Below are 16,408 nucleotides of genomic sequence, written 5' to 3'. Positions count from 1 at the left end.
CCCCACAGTTACGGAGGATTTACTACCTGCCAACCCTGTTCTGCGGGCTTTTTATTTGTTTTATTTTATTTTAAATTTTATTTTATTTTTAAATTTCCTTAATTTTTAATTTTTTTTTTATTTTTTAAGACTTATTTATTTATTTGACAGACAAAGATCACAAGTAGGCAGAGGAGCAGGCAGAGAGAGAGGCAGAAGCAGGCTCCCTGCTGAGCAGAGAGCCCAATGCGGGGCTTGATCCCAGGACACTGGGATCATGACCTGAACCGAAGGCAGAGGCTTTAACCCACTGAGCCACCCAGGCGCCTTAGGGCTTTTTATTCTTAACCAGATGGGGCAGCAAGATTTAGACTCAAAGTGGGACTGCCTGGATTTGAACTCATTTTGCTCGCTGCATGAGTCCAGGCCATTTCATCTTGGTTTGTTTATCTGTAAAATGAGGATGGAAAAATCACTCCTACTTCTCAGCGTTGTCCTGACAAGTAAAACACACAGCACAGCTCAGTGAACATGAGCCATTTTTCCTGAACCCCCTCCTAACACCTTATGAGACATGGGGGGTGAGGGTAGGAACGGGATGACATGATGCTGTTATTTCTTCTGTTTTACAGATGAGGAAACCAAGGCACAGAGAGGTTTAGTGACCTCCAGCTGGAGGTCACACAGCTTGAAAATGGAAGAGTGGGGATCGGAACTCACTTATACACATTAAGCCCATTAATTTTGTTGGCAAAATTAAGGTGCAGCTCAGGAACCAGGCCAATCTAGCCTAGGAGGAAGAAAAACAAATCACACTTCATATACAGACTAAAGGCAGCCATTCTGTTGTTCTGGGAATGGGAGTGGCTTGTGTCAAGGGAAGGGATTAGTGATTTGCAGGTTTTGCTAGTGCAGGGTCGGAATAAGGGGAATAGCGTTTCTTTGGACTTGAGGTGGAGCCAGCTGCATGGTTAGGCTGTGATATCCAACAGGTCTGGGTAGTAATGCCAGCTCTGCCCCTTCCTGTGTGACCACAGGCGTGTTACTCACCTTCTCTGAGCCTTGCAGATTCTATGTGAGGGACTGGGGAGAAAGAGCTTGGCAGATCAGCAGTACACCTTGCAGGGGGCTGCCTGGCTGGCTCAGTCGGCAGAGCAGGTGACCAGATCTCAGGATCACGAGTGTGCCAAAAGAGCGTCCTTTTAACTAACTAGCTAAGGAGCTGGAGACACTGGGAGGAGGCTTAAGTCCTTGGGAGAAAGAATTCAGTAATTTGGGGGTCAGTGGCAAGGCGAGGCCTTAAGGAGTGGGGAGAGGCCCCGGAAGGGCAGGAGGGGACAAGGAGAGGAGCTGGCAGTGCTATGGAATGAGCTGGCAAGACCTTCCAGGTCTCTGTGCTTTCAGCAAAATTTCGCTCATACCCAGGACGCGGCTTCAGGCCGCTGGCGCGGACACCAGAGGAGGGGCCCTTGAAGTCAGGGACTCTGGCCCTTCCGGTCACTCCCCTTGCCCCATGTGCCTCCCAGCCTGCCGTGTGCCAGGCCCGCGAGTTGTGGTGGAGGACAATTTCAGTTCCTTCTTGGGGTTGGCAGGTCCTGCCCACTGCTGGGGTGGGGTGGCCGCTGTGGAAGGAAACTCTGCCTCAGACGCCAGCTTGGAGCGGGTCTTCCCCTGCTCGTGGCTAAGACAAGGCGCGGGGGCGGTGAGAACTGGAAGTGAGATGGCAGGTCCTGTGGGCACCTTCCCAGGAGGACTGGCTCAGGCCCTGAGTCATGGGCCAGTCACCCAGCCCCGACTATGTGCCCAAAGCTGTGCCAGGCGTGGGGACGCAGGTGCGAGAAAAGCAAACTCCCTGCCCTCGTGGACCTACCATCTAACGGGGGCTGGGGTAGTGACAGGTTCGGCACAGAGTCCTCAGCCCCAAGTACACGGCCTACAGTTGGTTTCTCCTGCGTTTTTTTCTGCCCCCCCCCCCCATCGCATGTGCCCTCTGGCCTCCTGGCGAGTTCCTCCTCATCTCGCCTTCTGAGAAAAGCCCCCGGGGCTCGTCATCTCCTCTCCGCTCTCTTCTTGCTCTTTCTTCTCCAGCCACACTGGCCTCCTTACTATGTTTCTTGCCTCTGAGGCTTTGCATTTGCTGTTCCCTCTGCCAAGAATGCTTTTCCCTCTGGATAGCCGCATGGTTTGTGTCCTTATTTCCTTCAGGCCTTTCCTGAAAAGCGCCTTCTCTGGGAGGTCTTCCTGGCCCCTCCTAGCGACCCAGGAGGGCAAGCTCATTATCACTCACACTTCTTATGTTCTTCCCCTGCTTTATTTCTCTCCTTGACTCCTAACTTCATCTATTGTGCTGTGTAAATGTTGCTTCCTTTTCACCCCCCTCTAATAAGAGAGGGGAGGAGCACTTGTCTTTTTTTCTTTCTTTTTTTTAAACATTGTATTGAAGGGGGCACCTGGCTGGTTTAGTCGGTACAGTGTGAGACTCTTAAGATTTTATTTATTTATTTGACAGACGGAGATCACAAGTAGGCAGAGCAGCAGGCAGAGAGAGAGAGAGAGGCAGAAGCAGGCTTCCCACTGAGCAGAGAGCCCAATGCAGGGCTTGATCCCAGGACCCTGAGATCATGACCTGAGCTGAAGGCAGAGGCTTAACCCACTGAGCCACCCAGGTGCCCCAAGACTCTTGGTCTTGTGCTTGTGAGTTGGAACCCCACGTTGGGTGTACAGCTTATTTTAAATATACCCACCCCTAATTTATTGAGGAGAAATTCACATGGCATAAAATTGACCATTTAATTTATTCTTATTTATTTATTTACTTATTTTTAAAGATTTTATTTATTTATTTGACAGAGAGAAATCACAAGTAGATGGAGAGGCAGGCAGAGAGAGAGAGAGGGAAGCAGGCTCCCTGCTGAGCAGAAAGCCCGACGCAGGACTCGATCCCAGGACCCTGAGATCATGACCTGAGCCGAAGGCAGCGGCTTAACCCACTGAGCCACCCAGGCACCCCTCTTATTTATTTATTTTTTAAAGTTTTTTGCCGGGGAGGGGCAGAAGAAGAGGGAGAGAGAGAGTCCCAGCAGACTCTCTGCTCAGCGCTAAGAAGAGCTCTATGCAGGGCCCAATCTCACAACCCTGAAATCACAACCTGAGCAGAAACTAAGAGTCGGACACTTAACCAACAGTACCACCAGGTGCCCCCTAGACATTTAATTTTTAAGTAATCTCTATACCCAACCTGGGGCTCGAACTTACAACCCCAAGATCAAGGGTCAGGCGACCTACCAACTGAGTCAGCCAGGAGCCCCAGAACTCTATTCCTTAATTATGGCTGAGTAATATTCCATTTAATGGATGCACCGTATTTTATTTATCCATTCATCCGTTGATGGACACTTGGACACTTGGGTTGCTTCCAACTTTTGGTTATTGGGAATATTGCTGCTATGAGCAGGCATGTACTTATTTTTACCTTGTATCTCGATAAATGCTGGTGGAAAGAATGACTGGAGGAAACAAAGAATGACTTGGAGGAAACCAAGGCACTGGACTCAGTGGGGTGGGGCTGGGAAGAGGGGATGGCTGGGTGAGGACTTGAAGGGGGAGCCTGGAAATGGGCCACATGTGCAAAGGCCCTGAGCACGGTGCGTTGCTGGAGCAGAAGGAAGCCAGGTGGCTGAAGCTGAGGGAGTGGGGATAGGACACCAGGCATGAGAAGCATGAGAAGCTGGAGGGGTGGGCAGAGGACCAGTAGGACAAGTAGGACCTTGTCACTCACAGGGTGGAGGTGGACGTGCTTCTGAGGCAGTGGAGAGCCACGGAAAGGCTCTGAGTAAGACAGTGCCGTGCCTTGGTTTGCCTTAAGTTTTACTAGGATTCCCTCAGAGGAAGATGGATGCACCAGGTGCCGGGGTCGGAGGGGCAGCCGGGAGACGGGAGAGGAGGCCATAGCAGCTGTCCTGGTGAGAGCTGAGAGTTGATGGTGGCCTGGGATGGGGAAGTGGTGGCGAGGATGGAGAAGTGACAGACTCAGATACGGTTCGGAGGTAAAATCATCAGGACTGGTAACCGCAGCCACAACTCAGTTCTGGTTCTCAAATTCCCCTTTCCAGGCCGTCTCAATCACAGCCTCTTCTCCAGCCCTCCCCAGTCCCCAGCCACAAAGCTGCTCAGCCATTCATAGCCGCCAAAGGCTGGAATGACAGAATATCCTCAACAGATGAAAGAATAAACAAAATGTAGCATACCCGTACGGTGAGATACGACTTGGCCACAAAGAAAGGAAGTACTGATAAATGCTGTAAGGCTCATGGACATTGAAAACACTATGCTAAGTGAAAGAAGTAAGGCACAAAAGGCCCTATACTATGATTCCACTTACATGAAATATCCAGCATCGATAAATCCACAGCAACAGAAAGTAGAGGCAACCTACTGAATGTGAGAAGATATTCCCAAATGATATATCCAATAAGGGGTTAATATGCAAAATATATAAAGATCTCATGCGACCTAACACCTCAAAACCAAATAATCCAATTAAAATAAGCAGAAGATATAAATTGACATGTTCCCAAGGAAGACATCCAGATGGCCAATAGACCTATGAAGAGATGCTCCACATCACTCATCCTCAGGGAAATGAAAATTAAAACCACAACGGGATAGCACCTCACTCCCATTGGAATAGCCAGAATTAAAACAACCACAACCACAACCAGAAATAACATATGTTGCTGAGGACGTGGAGGAAAAGGGACTCTCCTGATGGTGGAAATGTAAGTTGGTGCAACCACTGCGGAAAACAGTGTGGAGATGCCTCAGAAAATTAAAAATAGTAACACAGTATGGTTCAGTCATCCCACTCCTGGGTATTTATCCAAAGAAAATAAAAACACTAATTTGGAAAGCTATATGAAATCCTGTGTTTAATGCAGCATTACTTATAACAGCCAAGATATGGAAGCAGTCCGTGTCCACCCACAGATGAATGGATAAAGATGTGGGGGAGATACACAAAATGGAATATTAGTCAGCCATAAAAAAGACTGAAATCTTGCCATTTGCAACAACATGGACGACCGAGAGGGTATAGTGCTATGTGAAATAAGCCAGACAGACAAAGACTATCTTCATACAATTGTACTTACATGTGGAATCTAAAAAACAAAAATGAACAAACAAATAACAACAACAACAACAACCAGAAACAGACCCATCAATACAGTGAACAAACTGGGAGTTGCCCTTGGGGAGGGAGGTGGAGATGGGCAAAAGGGGTGAAGGGGAGTGGAAGACACAGGCTTCCGGTTGTGGAAGAGAAGTCACAGGCATGAAAAGGACAGCACAGGGAGGACCATCAATACTGTAATAGCGTTGCACGGTGACAGATGGCCGCTGCGCTTGCGGTGAACAGAGCGTAAGTACATTGTTGAATCACTATATTGTATACCTGAAACTAATGTAGCATTGTGTGTCAAGTACACTTCCATGAAAAAAAAAAAAAAGTAGACTGGGTGTTGCCAGGGGCTGGAGAGAGAAGAGAAAGGGCAGTGACTGCTAAAGGTTGTGGGGTTTTCCTTTGGAGTCACAGGAACGTTCTGAAACTAGATAGTGTTGGTGATTAAACATCATGAATGTATGAAATGTCACTGAATTGTTTCTTTTCTTTTGTGCTGGTGACTTTTCTTAAAGAAGTATTTATTTATTTATTTATTTATTTATTTATGAGCAAGAGAGAGAGAGAGATTGAAAGCATGCATGCCAGGAGGCAGAGACAAAGAATGTGAAGGGGACTCCGTACTCAGCAGGCAGCCTTATGTGGGGCTCGATCCCACGACCCTGAGATCATGACCTGAACCGAAACTAACAGTACGACCCTTAACCAACTGAGCCACCTAGGCGCAGTGTTGATGACTTTTCTTTTTTTTTTTAAGATTTTATTTATTTATTTGACAGACAGAGATCACAAGTAGGCTGAGAAGCAGAGAGAGAGAGAGAGAGGAGGAAGCCGGCTCCCTGCCAAGCAGAGAGCCCGATGCAGGGCTCGATCCCAGGACCCCGGGATCATGACCTGAGCCGAAGGCAGAGGCTTTAACCCACTGAGCCACCCAGGCGCCCCACGTTGGTGACTATTTTTAAAGCTCAAAGCTCTACCTTTTTTCTTTTCTTTCTTTATTTTTAGCTTTATGGAGGTATAATGGACAAATTAAAAGTAAGACATTTAAAGTGTACATTGTGATGACTTGATACATATATATAAACATTGTGAAGATTCCTCTTCCCTAGTTAACACATCATCAATGTGTTTTAGCGTTTCTTTCTTTTTTTTTTTTTAAAGACTTTATTTATTTATTTAACAGAGATCACAAGTAGGCTAAGAGGCAGGCAGAGAGAGAGAGAGAGGAGGAAGCAGGCTCCCTGCTCAGCAGGGAGTGGGGCTCAATCCCAGGACCCTGGGATCATGACCTGAGCTCCATGTGTGAAGGGGCCCCTAGCGTTTCTTTCTTTCTTTTTTTTTCTTCTTTCGATGAGAACATTTAAGCTCTACTCTCTTAGCAAATTTAAATTATACAAACTGTGTTATCAACTGGTCACCGTGCTATATATGTATGTACACACACATACACACACACACACACACACATGCATTTAAAGATTTTATTTATTTGTCAGAGAAAGAAAGAGCACAAGCGGAGGAGTGGCAGGCAAGGGAGAAACAGGCTCCCTGCTGAGCAAAGAGCACAATGTGGGACTCAATCCCATGACCTCGGGATCATGACCTGAGCCAAAGGCAGATGCTTAACAGACTGAGCCACCCAGGTGTCCCTCACCATGCTATATATTATGTTTACTTTAAAATGGTTTATTTTGAGGGCACCTGGCTGGCTTGGCTCAGTTGGTGGAGCATGCAACTCTGGATCTCAGGGTTGTAAGTTCAAGCCCCATGTTGGGTGTAGATATTATGCAAAAAAAAAAAAAAACATTTTTAAATAAATAAAATGATTAATTTTTTGTTACGTGAATTTCACCTCAATGAAAATTACAATAAACATTGAGGAATTTTTTTAAAAAAAGATGCCAGGTGGTTGCTTTCTGCCTCTTTCACCCATGGAAAACCCCAACTGCAGCATGAGGGGCTCTAAGAACCAAGGTTCACAGACTTCTGGGAAAATTTCCCCACATCAAGACCCAGAAATCTTTGTGCCTGGCATTTTCCTAATCTGGTGAGTGTTTACAGTTGCGGAAATTCGGGCTAGGCTTTCCTGGCTGAAGAATTATGGCAGCATCCGGTATAGGTGGATTCAGGGGTTCAGTCACTATCAGATGCATTTAGGTATCTGTCTCGCTCCATGTTGTGGGTCTTGGTCCTACTTTTCCAGTGCTGGCTTCACTATCAGGTAAGCCCTAGAATTCAACTGCTCTTCTCCACCCACCCCTGCTTTTGCTTTGCTCTAAGCGACAAACCATCACTTGCTTAGACTAATATAATAGGATCCTCCTTGGTATCCTGCCTCTACCCTTCTTCTTGTAGTTCATCCTCCTCACACTAGCCAGGACCATGTTGAACCAAGACAGACCATGTTTCTCTCCTGTTCTCAAAACCCTCCCATGGCTCCCCATTCTTCTCAGAGTAAAAGTAAAATCTTATGATCCACAAGGCTCTAAGCCACCTGGTTCAACCAATACTTTCTGACCTCATTTCCAATGATTATTTCACTGGCCTGCTTGGCTGCAGCCCCACTGGGCCTGTTCCCTGTTCTCTAAACATGCTTGGGATGGTCCAACCTCAGGACCTTTGCATGTGCTGTTTCCTCTGCCTGGAACAATTTTCTCCCGGACATCTACATGGCTCTCTCCCTCACGTCATTCAGGTCTCTACTCCTTAGAGAGACTTTCTCTGAGCACCTTGTCTGAAGTTTCACTCACATTCTTTCTACCTCACCATGGCTGACTGTCTTCCTAGCACAGATCACTTCCAGAACTCAGTTGTTGACTGATTAAGGAACAGCACCTGAAACATAGTAGGTGCTTAGTAAGAGGCTGTAGAACGAATACATGATCCTGGTCTGTCCTGGTCCTCTCTTGTCCTCAGGCCAGGACCGGACAATGACTGAGTCCTGGAGGGTGGCAGCAAGAGCCAGAAATTTAAAAAAGGTCCAGGAGGTAGAACAATGGTATTTTGGGTGGAATAAAAAGAACAGCAGTTCCTGTTTGCTGAAAGCACCTACTGTGTGCCATGAACTTTATATTCACTGTCTTTACAGACGAGGAATCAGAGACTTAGAGACCTGAACTGACTTCTCAAGGGCCCACAGCAATCAAACGGCTCTGTGGGACCCGAACCCCATGCCCGCCCAACTCCAGGACTTTCCCTCTTCACTGGGACAAGGGGTAGGGTTGCCAGGCACCCTGTTTATATAATACAGTTCTCGACTGACTTTGTCAAAACGCCCGAAATGTGCTGTATTCAGATTTTTTGTTTTTTGTTTTAATAAATTACAAATTTTTAGCAGCGTTGTTTTTCAAATTTGGCTAGGAGCTAAAATTTCTAAATCTGGCGACGCTAGTCAGGGAAGAGCTCCGACTCCAGGCCTAGGGCTGCAGGACCTGGTCTCGCCCACGACCCCAGATGATTTTTCCCCTGCAAATCCGCCGTCGGTCCTTACCCCTAGAAGGGCGCGGTCTCCCGGGCCTAGGCCTCTTTCCTGGGATAGGGCGCTGGGGGTTGGGAATTAGGCGCGGTCCCTTTAAGAGCGGTTTCAGGAGCCGGCCTGCGGAGGCGTGGCGAACCCAGGGGCGTGCCGAGTCGGGGCAGGCCAATCCGGGGGCCGGACGAAGGCGGGGCGGTCCCGGTGTGGGTGGGTTGCGAAGGGTTAAAGGGGCGCGCCCGGGGGGTCGTGGACCGTCCGGCTGCTCCCGCCTCCTTCCGCCCGAGTGGCGCTCTCCCGCGGCTGCGCCAGCCCCGCCACCCAGGAGACAAAGCGCCACCGCTGCCGCCGCCACCCAGCGGGTCCCGGGCCATGGCCGGGCCGCCCCGGGGCCCCGCGCCTCCCGTCCCGCCGCTGCCGCCACCTCCCTAGGCTGCACGGCGAGGTAAGGCCGGCCTGGCGAGGGGGGACCTGCGGGTGGCCCTGCGAGGGGACGAGACCGGGCTCGGGCCGCCGTGGGCCTCGGGATCCCCGGCTGTCTGGGAGACCTCTGCTGGAGAGAGCTGCCCATCTGCGATAACACGCCACTGGTAATTTACCCTCTGGGGACCCCGGCTGCCGGCCGAGCTTGGCCGCCGACCCCCGCCCCATAGGGGACCTCCACTCGTGGTGGAGCTCTGGTTCCCACGTTCGGCGGTGAACCACCTCATCTGGGCTCTGGCTGTCCTTTAAGGAGCACACCAGACACAAAGAAAGGAGCAGAGAACAGCCAGGAGCAGTGCCAGACCTGGAGAAGCAGCCTCTGCAATGGGCAGTGGGGCTGCTTCGGGCCTGGGCTGGGGCCCTGGGCTCTCTGTGGCCCTTGGTCTTGGAGAGGCCCTCTTCTTCGGGGTTCTCAGCACGTTTTTCTGTCTGTATCTGCCACACCCTCTCCCCCATTTCCACGATTGGGGACACTTGTGCAGCTGGATTCAATCTCAACACCTGCGGTCTGGCTTCTTGAATTGAATGCCAAATGTCATGCCTCAGTTTCCCCAGAGTCCTGGATTCTGGGCCAGCTGTGTCCCTGGAGACCTTGAACTAACTAATTTGCCTTTTGGACAGCTTCTTGGCAGAGTGCTCACTGCCTGGTAAACATTTTGCCGAATGACTTCTTGGGATTTATTCAATCCTTCCCAAAGGGATAGAGATTAATATTCTCACTTTATGATGAGGCTGACCCTGATGCCCAGCGGCAGTGCTTTTGGTTCCTTTCCCAGAGTTTGCCAGTGGGTTTTCCTCTTTCTAGTCCATGCAACCCACTCTGCAGCGAGTTTGGCAGATGGGAAACAGGTTAGGAAAGGTGAAATGAAATGTTTTAGATGGAGGAGAGAACTTGGCCCTGGGACCAGAGAGAGGCCAGGCTCCCTCTAGCTTCCTGCTTGGCCAAAGGCTGTTGAATCAACAGTAGTACCCGGAGTGGACTCTGAACTTGGAAAACAGCATGAGAGTGAGGAGATAAGTGAGTGACCAGGCCCTCCCAGGAGCTGGAGGTTGCATGCCTTCTGTTTCCTGCCCTCTTTTCTCTTTTTTTTTTTCCTGGGCTGGAGGAGGCAAGAGTCATGGGCAGAGTGGGGTTCTGTGCTGGGCCGAGATCGTGGGCCAGGCTGGCCCCATTTGGGCAGCAGCAGGGGGACAGCTGCTGAGCCATGAGGGAAACTGCTCTTCCTTGGGTCTTAATGGGGTGGGGACATCTCAGGATCAGCCCCTTTGTGCTGGTTGCCTGGAGCATGTGACTCTGGGCACAGCACTGTGCCTTTGGACAAGTTACTTAACCTCTCTGTCTCCATTCTCCACATCTATGAATGTGGGTTGGGATGTAGAGAGATTTCAGAAGATAATTGTCTGATTCATTCCACAGGTATCTGACCATCAACTACATGCCAGGCGCTGGAATTCAGGCAGGAAACCCCTGCCCTCCCAGAGCAGGCAGAGATGACTCAGGTAATTTTAGGTTGGGGTGCAGGGGAGTGACTGGGGGTGTGTGTCTCTTGCGTACAGGGTGCTCAGGGACTGCTTCCCTGATGGTCATGCTGACACTGAAGGAAGAGAAGTCAGCCATGTGAAAACAGAGGGCCATTCCAGGCAGAGGGAACAGCCAGGGCAAAGGCTGGTGTGTCTGGGGAACAGCAAGGAGCCTCGGGTGGCTGGAGCTGAAGGAGCAAGGGGGAGAGAGGGAGGGGAAGGCATTTGGAAGCCACGGGTAGGACTGAATTTAATACTGGGACAAGCAGGGAGTCATGGGAGTGTTTAGAGTAGAGGAGGGGCGTGGTTGGACTTTTCTTAACAGGATCCCTCGGTGGGGAATGGATTGAAGTGGGGCCCGGGGAGGGGCCAAGGAGGGAGTTTGGCTCTTACCCTGAAGAGGATAGGGAAGGGGCAAGGGTGGAGGCAGGGAGACAACCAGGAAGCTGCGGCAGCTGTGAGGTAAGTGAGGATAGGGATGGAGGACAGGGAAGGGGTCAAGGGCAGAGATATTAGACCAGTGATTTGGAAGAGGTTGAGATGGGGGGGGCATCACCTGGGCTTGATCAGTGCACAGTGGGGGTGAGGGGGCGGGGCAGAATGCTGAGGGGAGCATTTGGTGAGGCCAAGAAGAGTATCAACACTACCACTGCTGAGGGTGTACTGTGTGTCCAGCACCAGGCTCGGCACCTTCTACAGAGTCACTGTCACATCGCAACACCCTGATGTAGGTGCCGTCATGATCCCATCTTACAGATGTGGAAAAGGAGGCCCAGAGAAGCTTAAAGGTTGCCCGGCTCACACGACCCGAACACTACAGAGCTGACATTTGAACCCAGAGAAGAGCAAGCCAGCACCAGACCGGGCAGAGGGCAGGGAGGCAGGCGCTGGCCTGAGAGGTAGGAGGGCGATGGGGCAAGTAGGGTGGGTGGTTCTTGTGTGAAATGGAGCCAGGGTCTGCATGGAGTTGTTGGGGTGTGAGGAAGGATGCATGAGTCCTGTTTTGCAGAGAGGAACTGAGGCTTAGAGCAGGGCAGCCTGTGTCTACAGTCACTCAGCTCAGGTAGGCAGAGCAGGGATTACATGCCCTGAGCCTTCCGGGCCTCTGTCTGACCTTGGTCCCACTGCTAGGTCAAGACAGGCTGATCGCTACTAAATCACAGCTCGTGTTGTCTCTTCCAGGAAGCCTTCCCTGACTGCTCAGGCAAGTTAGATGACGTGGATTCAGTTGGGAGCAGTCGTTCCGCTGCTCTGGGTCAGGTTGCCTGGCTTGGCAGATGCTCCCAAGAGAGTCACCAGCCGTACCTCATTCCTCCAGCCCCTGAGTAAGGCACCACCCAGGCTGGGGAATAAATGTTAATTGAGTACCTTCTGCAATCCAGGGATTTTACATGCTTTGCCTCTTGAAAAATACAGCTACTGTCCTGTGCAGAGTAGGGCTGTGAATCCCAAACAAACTGTCCATGAAATACTCCAAGGGAAGGTATGGGTATGTTGGGGGCCCAGGTTCCACCTCCCAGTTAATCCCGTCTGGCCAGTGTTGCCCCCATCATGTACTCTTTGGGGGAAAGTGGATAAAAATCACTGGCCAAATGTATAGAGTTGGAGTCCTCTGCTTTAAGGGGATATTAGGTGCGCTCTGCATCCCTTTCCTATAAGTGAGGGCCAAGCCCTGGGCCTTTTATCTGGGTCACTTCATAACAGTGTTTTCTGCCTCTTCCCTTCCCCCTCGGCTCTGGCCTCACCAGCCTCCTGGCTGTTTCTCCAGCATAGTAGCAGGTTCCTACCTCAGGGCCTTTGCACTTGCTCTTCCCTCTGCTTGGTATGTCTCTGGGGCTCCTTCCCTCACCTCTTCAAGTCTTTGCTCAGATGTTACCTTCCCAGTATAGCCTTTCCTGACTCCCACGAAAGTCAAACATTCCTTTGGTCCCTAACACCCTTGGCCCCTTCCCTGTATTTTATTTTCTATAGCACTGAAGACCACCTGGCAGACGTACCTTTACCTGTTTGTTAATGGTCTGCCCTCTTCCCCTGCCACTAGCACGTCAATGCCACCAGGGCAGTGGCCCTCTCTCGTTTATGGCTGTACTCCTCGTGCCTGGAACAGTCCTCGGCACATAGAAGGTCCTTAACAAATCTGATGAGTGAAGTTTGATGAATGAAGGCCCTACAGCCTTCCAAAATAAGTTCTGTTCATATCCCCATTCCAGGGATAGGCAAATCAAAGCCAGTTGTAAAAGCGGTGCTGGGACCTGGAAGGGACCACAAAGAGACAGCCGGCCTGGTTTCTGGGGAGCTGAAAACCTCTGGGCCTGAGATGAGGCCTGGGTTTGAATTTCAGTTCCGCCCAACCTGCTTTGTAACTAGCTCTCTGTCTTTGTCAAATAGGGGTGGTGCGAGCCCTACCAGCGGGGGTTTGCTGCGAGATGAAATGAGTTAATACATACAAAATGCTTGGCCTGCGGGAATTACGCTCCACCTTACCTTGGGGAGACTTCGGGGGCTAGTTAGCCCTGCATTTGGGCCCTGGCTCTGATCCTGAAGAGCTGCGTGAGCGTGGCCAGGCCGCTTCTGCTCCAGGAGCCTCAGTTTCCTCAGCTGTGCGGGGGTGGGGAGGCGTTGAGGGCCGCGGGTGGCCAAGGGTGGCAGTAAGGTCACAGCGAGGCGCGGTGCGGGGAGGGACCTGGTGGCCGTGGCAGTCACGGTGGGCTGTCCTGGGGAGCAGGGACAGGCCCCTGCGTGGCCGCCATGAAGCTGAACGAGCGCAGCCTGGCCTTCTACGCCACGTGCGACGCGCCGGTGGACAACGCGGGCTTCCTGTACAAGAAGGGCGGCCGGCATGCGGCCTACCACCGCCGCTGGTTCGTGCTGCGCGGCAACATGCTCTTCTACTTCGAGGACCCGGCCAGCCGCGAGCCGGTGGGCGTCATCATCCTGGAGGGCTGCACGGTGGAGCTGGTGGAGGCCGCCGAGGAGTTCGCCTTCGCTGTGCGCTTCGCCGGGGCCCGGGCGCGCACCTACGTGCTGGCCGCCGAGAGCCAGGCCGCCATGGAGGGCTGGGTGAAGGCGCTGTCGCGGGCCAGCTTCGACTACCTGCGGCTCGTGGTGCGCGAGCTGGAGCAGCAGCTGGCCGCCATGCGGGCGGGGGACTGTCCGCCGCCGCCGCGCCGGCCGCGCACGCTCCCGCCCAAGGAGAACGGCTGCGCCGTGTGGAGCGCGGAGCCCCCGGCCGCCAGCCCCGCCCCCAACCCCGCCCCCAGCTCCGCCCCCAGCTCCGCGGGCGCCTCGGCTGCGGGCTCCCGGCCCGGCCCCGCGCCGCCGCCCCTCCCTCCCCGGCGGCGGGCCTCGGCGCCCAACGGGCCCCTCTGCGCAGGCTCCTTCGCTCGGCTGCACGAGCTGTACGGGCAGGAGGTCAGGGCGCTGAGGAGCCAGTGGCTCAGGAGCCGGGCCCAACCCTGACGTCACCCCTGGGGTGGGGGAGCTGGTTCCAGCTGGACCCCAGCCCCAGGCCTCAGTTCTGACAGGCCCTGCCCTGGGAGACCAGGGTGGAGGGGGGTTCCTGAGGGAAGTCAGGGTGGCCTCCTTTCCGCGACCCGGCTTCGAGGGGTGCTTTAGGACTGTGGGACTCAAAGGGAGCCCTGTGCCTTCCTCTAGGGAGCCTCCGGGGCCTCGCTGAGCCTCAAGAAGCTGGAGTCCTGGTATCCAGGGAACTCTGGCCCCAAGCCGGCCGGAGTCACCCAGCAAAGGCCTGTTGCTGTTAATAGGCCCCCACTGGGGTGACTGGGACCACGTGAGGATCTGGGGCCTGAAAGGCAATGCCAACTCAGCCCTGGTCCTGGCCGCTGGGACTGGCCCTGGACATGGACAGAGAGAAGCCTTGGCCTGGCGGCACCACACCTGGGTCTGACCTTTTGCTCCAGGGCCTGGCTCCAGGCCACCTTCCTGACTCCCCAGGCAGGTGCAGAAGGCTGCGCAGGCACGGGTTTTCATGCGCGACCGGTGCCCTGAGATGGCCTGCTCCCGAGGCAGGACTTTGCCCTGGGACTCAGCCAGGCCTTGAGAAGGTACTGCTAGCACAGCAGCGGCCCTCTGGTTTGGGCCATGCGTGTGTCCCTGTGGGGGTTCTCACATGCCTTCCCAACACTCCTTAACCACATACTTCAGTCTCCTTCAGAAGTGGGTTTTCTGCCCCAGCCGGGCTGGGCCCTCTCAGGAGCTCCCCTGACCTTGTCCAGCCCTGAGCTGGGCAGGTGTGGCCTGAGCTGACTTTCTAGCCGGGTTCCCCAGGGATGGGTGGCCAGGAGCTGACTCACCACCCAGAAAGGGCCTGGGTGCTGATCTGGTACTGCAAAGAAACAGCTGCCACGCTGTGTTTAGCTTCTGGAAGCCCCTCACTCCACAGTCCCCGCCCACCTCCACCCCCAATATTCTGATGGGGAGACCAGGTCTTGCTTTGCCTCGAGGCTGACTGCTGTTTTACGTACTCACCACAGTGGCCATTCTTCTTCCAGGGAGAATCTTGGGGGGCTGGGACACCCCTGGCCCTCAAGCTGGGTTTTGTTTACAGTCCTCAGTGCCCCACACTGGGGACCACCTGAGGACACATATGACCCAACCTGTATTTCCCCAGAGGATCCCTCTTGGTGACAGTGGGGCTTGGTCCTGAGGCCCCTTCCTGCTGTCTTTGAAGACCCTGGGGCTTGGGGAAGAATGGGGGGGGTGTCTGTGTCTGCAGTCACCAGCTCACTGCTGGCTCAGTTGACTGGGGCTTCAGTTTTAATTTAATTTTTAATACTTTAGGGTGTTTTCCCCCCAGCAACAGAGCCTGGTGTTTTCACTGCTTTTGTTTCTTGTTCGCTCGTGGGAGGGGGTGAGGTGCCCCAGCTCTGGGCTGGCTGAGGGTCGGCGGCGGGCAGTTGGCACGGCTCCCAGGGATCAGGATCAGGAGCCTGGGCTGGAGACCATCACCTCAAGAATCTCACCTGGTTTTCTACCTTCTTCCCAGTCTCTACACGTCCTGTTCCGTTGACAGGTGCCTCTGGGGTGTTCCTACGCTTCCCATGCCCCTCCTTTCCAAGTCCCCAGTGGAGGGGGTAGGGATGGCTGCTGTTGTCTATAGGCTCTGGGTCTCCAGGGATGTTAAGATCTGCCCAGAGCCCAGGTACTGGCCAGACCCAGCTGGTGGGGTCAGGTGTCAGCCCCCATCCTGGTACAGGTTTACAAGCTCTGTAAAGGTACAGTGCCTACCATTGCTCCCCTTTATCACCCCACCCCCACAAAAAAGCACAAGATGGGGTCAGGCTGCCTCTGGAGTTGGGTGGGGACAGAGATATCTGGCAGCCTGGGAGGGGCATGTAAAGGCTAAAATAAAAAAAAAAAAAACTGGTCAAAAAAATGGCTGATTGTCTCATTTTTCCCCATCAAAATCCTTCATTGCAGAGCAGACCCTACAGGAGAAATGACTTACAGGAGAAATGACTTGCAGATGCGAGTGCCCATGGCTGATGTTCTGCCGGGCACATTCTCAACATCTTACAGCAGATAACAGCTCCGTTTTACAGATGAGGGAACTGAGACTTGAGTTGAGAAAGCTAAGTTCACACAGCTGTAAAAGTGTCAGAGTAGGGACATAAACACCTAGAATCCTGTGGAAGAAGGGCAGAGCCTTCCAGAGGAATATGGTGGGGGAGGGGGGGTGGAGTTGCAAAGTTCCTTTTCAGAGGGGAGAGGAAGGAGGGGGAAAGGTGAAGACTTAAAAGTTAACTGTGGCCTAG

At 52.7% G+C, this 16,408-nt stretch overlaps 1 protein-coding gene across 7 annotated transcripts; it reads left to right on the top strand.

The window, feature by feature from the left end:
• Nucleotides 1-8,845: 8,845 nt before the first annotated feature.
• On the top strand, nucleotides 8,846-16,029 carry PHETA1 (PH domain containing endocytic trafficking adaptor 1). Of its 7 annotated transcripts, none has more exons than XM_045073635.1 (4): nucleotides 8,846-9,075; nucleotides 10,531-10,613; nucleotides 11,366-11,533; nucleotides 13,360-16,029. In XM_045073635.1, exon 4 carries the CDS (start codon nucleotides 13,383-13,385, stop codon nucleotides 14,091-14,093), a length of 711 nt encoding a protein of 236 aa, XP_044929570.1. In that variant the 5' UTR covers nucleotides 8,846-9,075; nucleotides 10,531-10,613; nucleotides 11,366-11,533; nucleotides 13,360-13,382; the 3' UTR covers nucleotides 14,094-16,029. The 7 variants fall into 7 exon arrangements, 6 of the variants coding, with proteins under 6 accessions (XP_044929570.1, XP_044929571.1, XP_044929568.1 ...); XM_045073636.1 differs by having other exon boundaries at nucleotides 11,310-11,533; XM_045073633.1 differs by having other exon boundaries at nucleotides 8,846-9,220.
• Nucleotides 16,030-16,408: the final 379 nt, after the last annotated feature.

This window comes from Mustela putorius, unplaced genomic scaffold (assembly GCF_011764305.1).
Source record: "Mustela putorius furo isolate JIRA1106 unplaced genomic scaffold, ASM1176430v1.1 tig00537248_pilon_pilon_pilon, whole genome shotgun sequence".
Taxonomy (NCBI): Eukaryota; Metazoa; Chordata; class Mammalia; order Carnivora; family Mustelidae; genus Mustela; species Mustela putorius.
This window is presented reverse-complemented; position numbering and strand designations above follow the sequence as displayed.

Coding starts and splice junctions, on each gene's coding strand:
- PHETA1 (XM_045073635.1), top strand. CDS start 13,383: ATGAAGCTGAACGAGCGCAGCCTGGCCTTCTACGCCACGTGCGACGCG.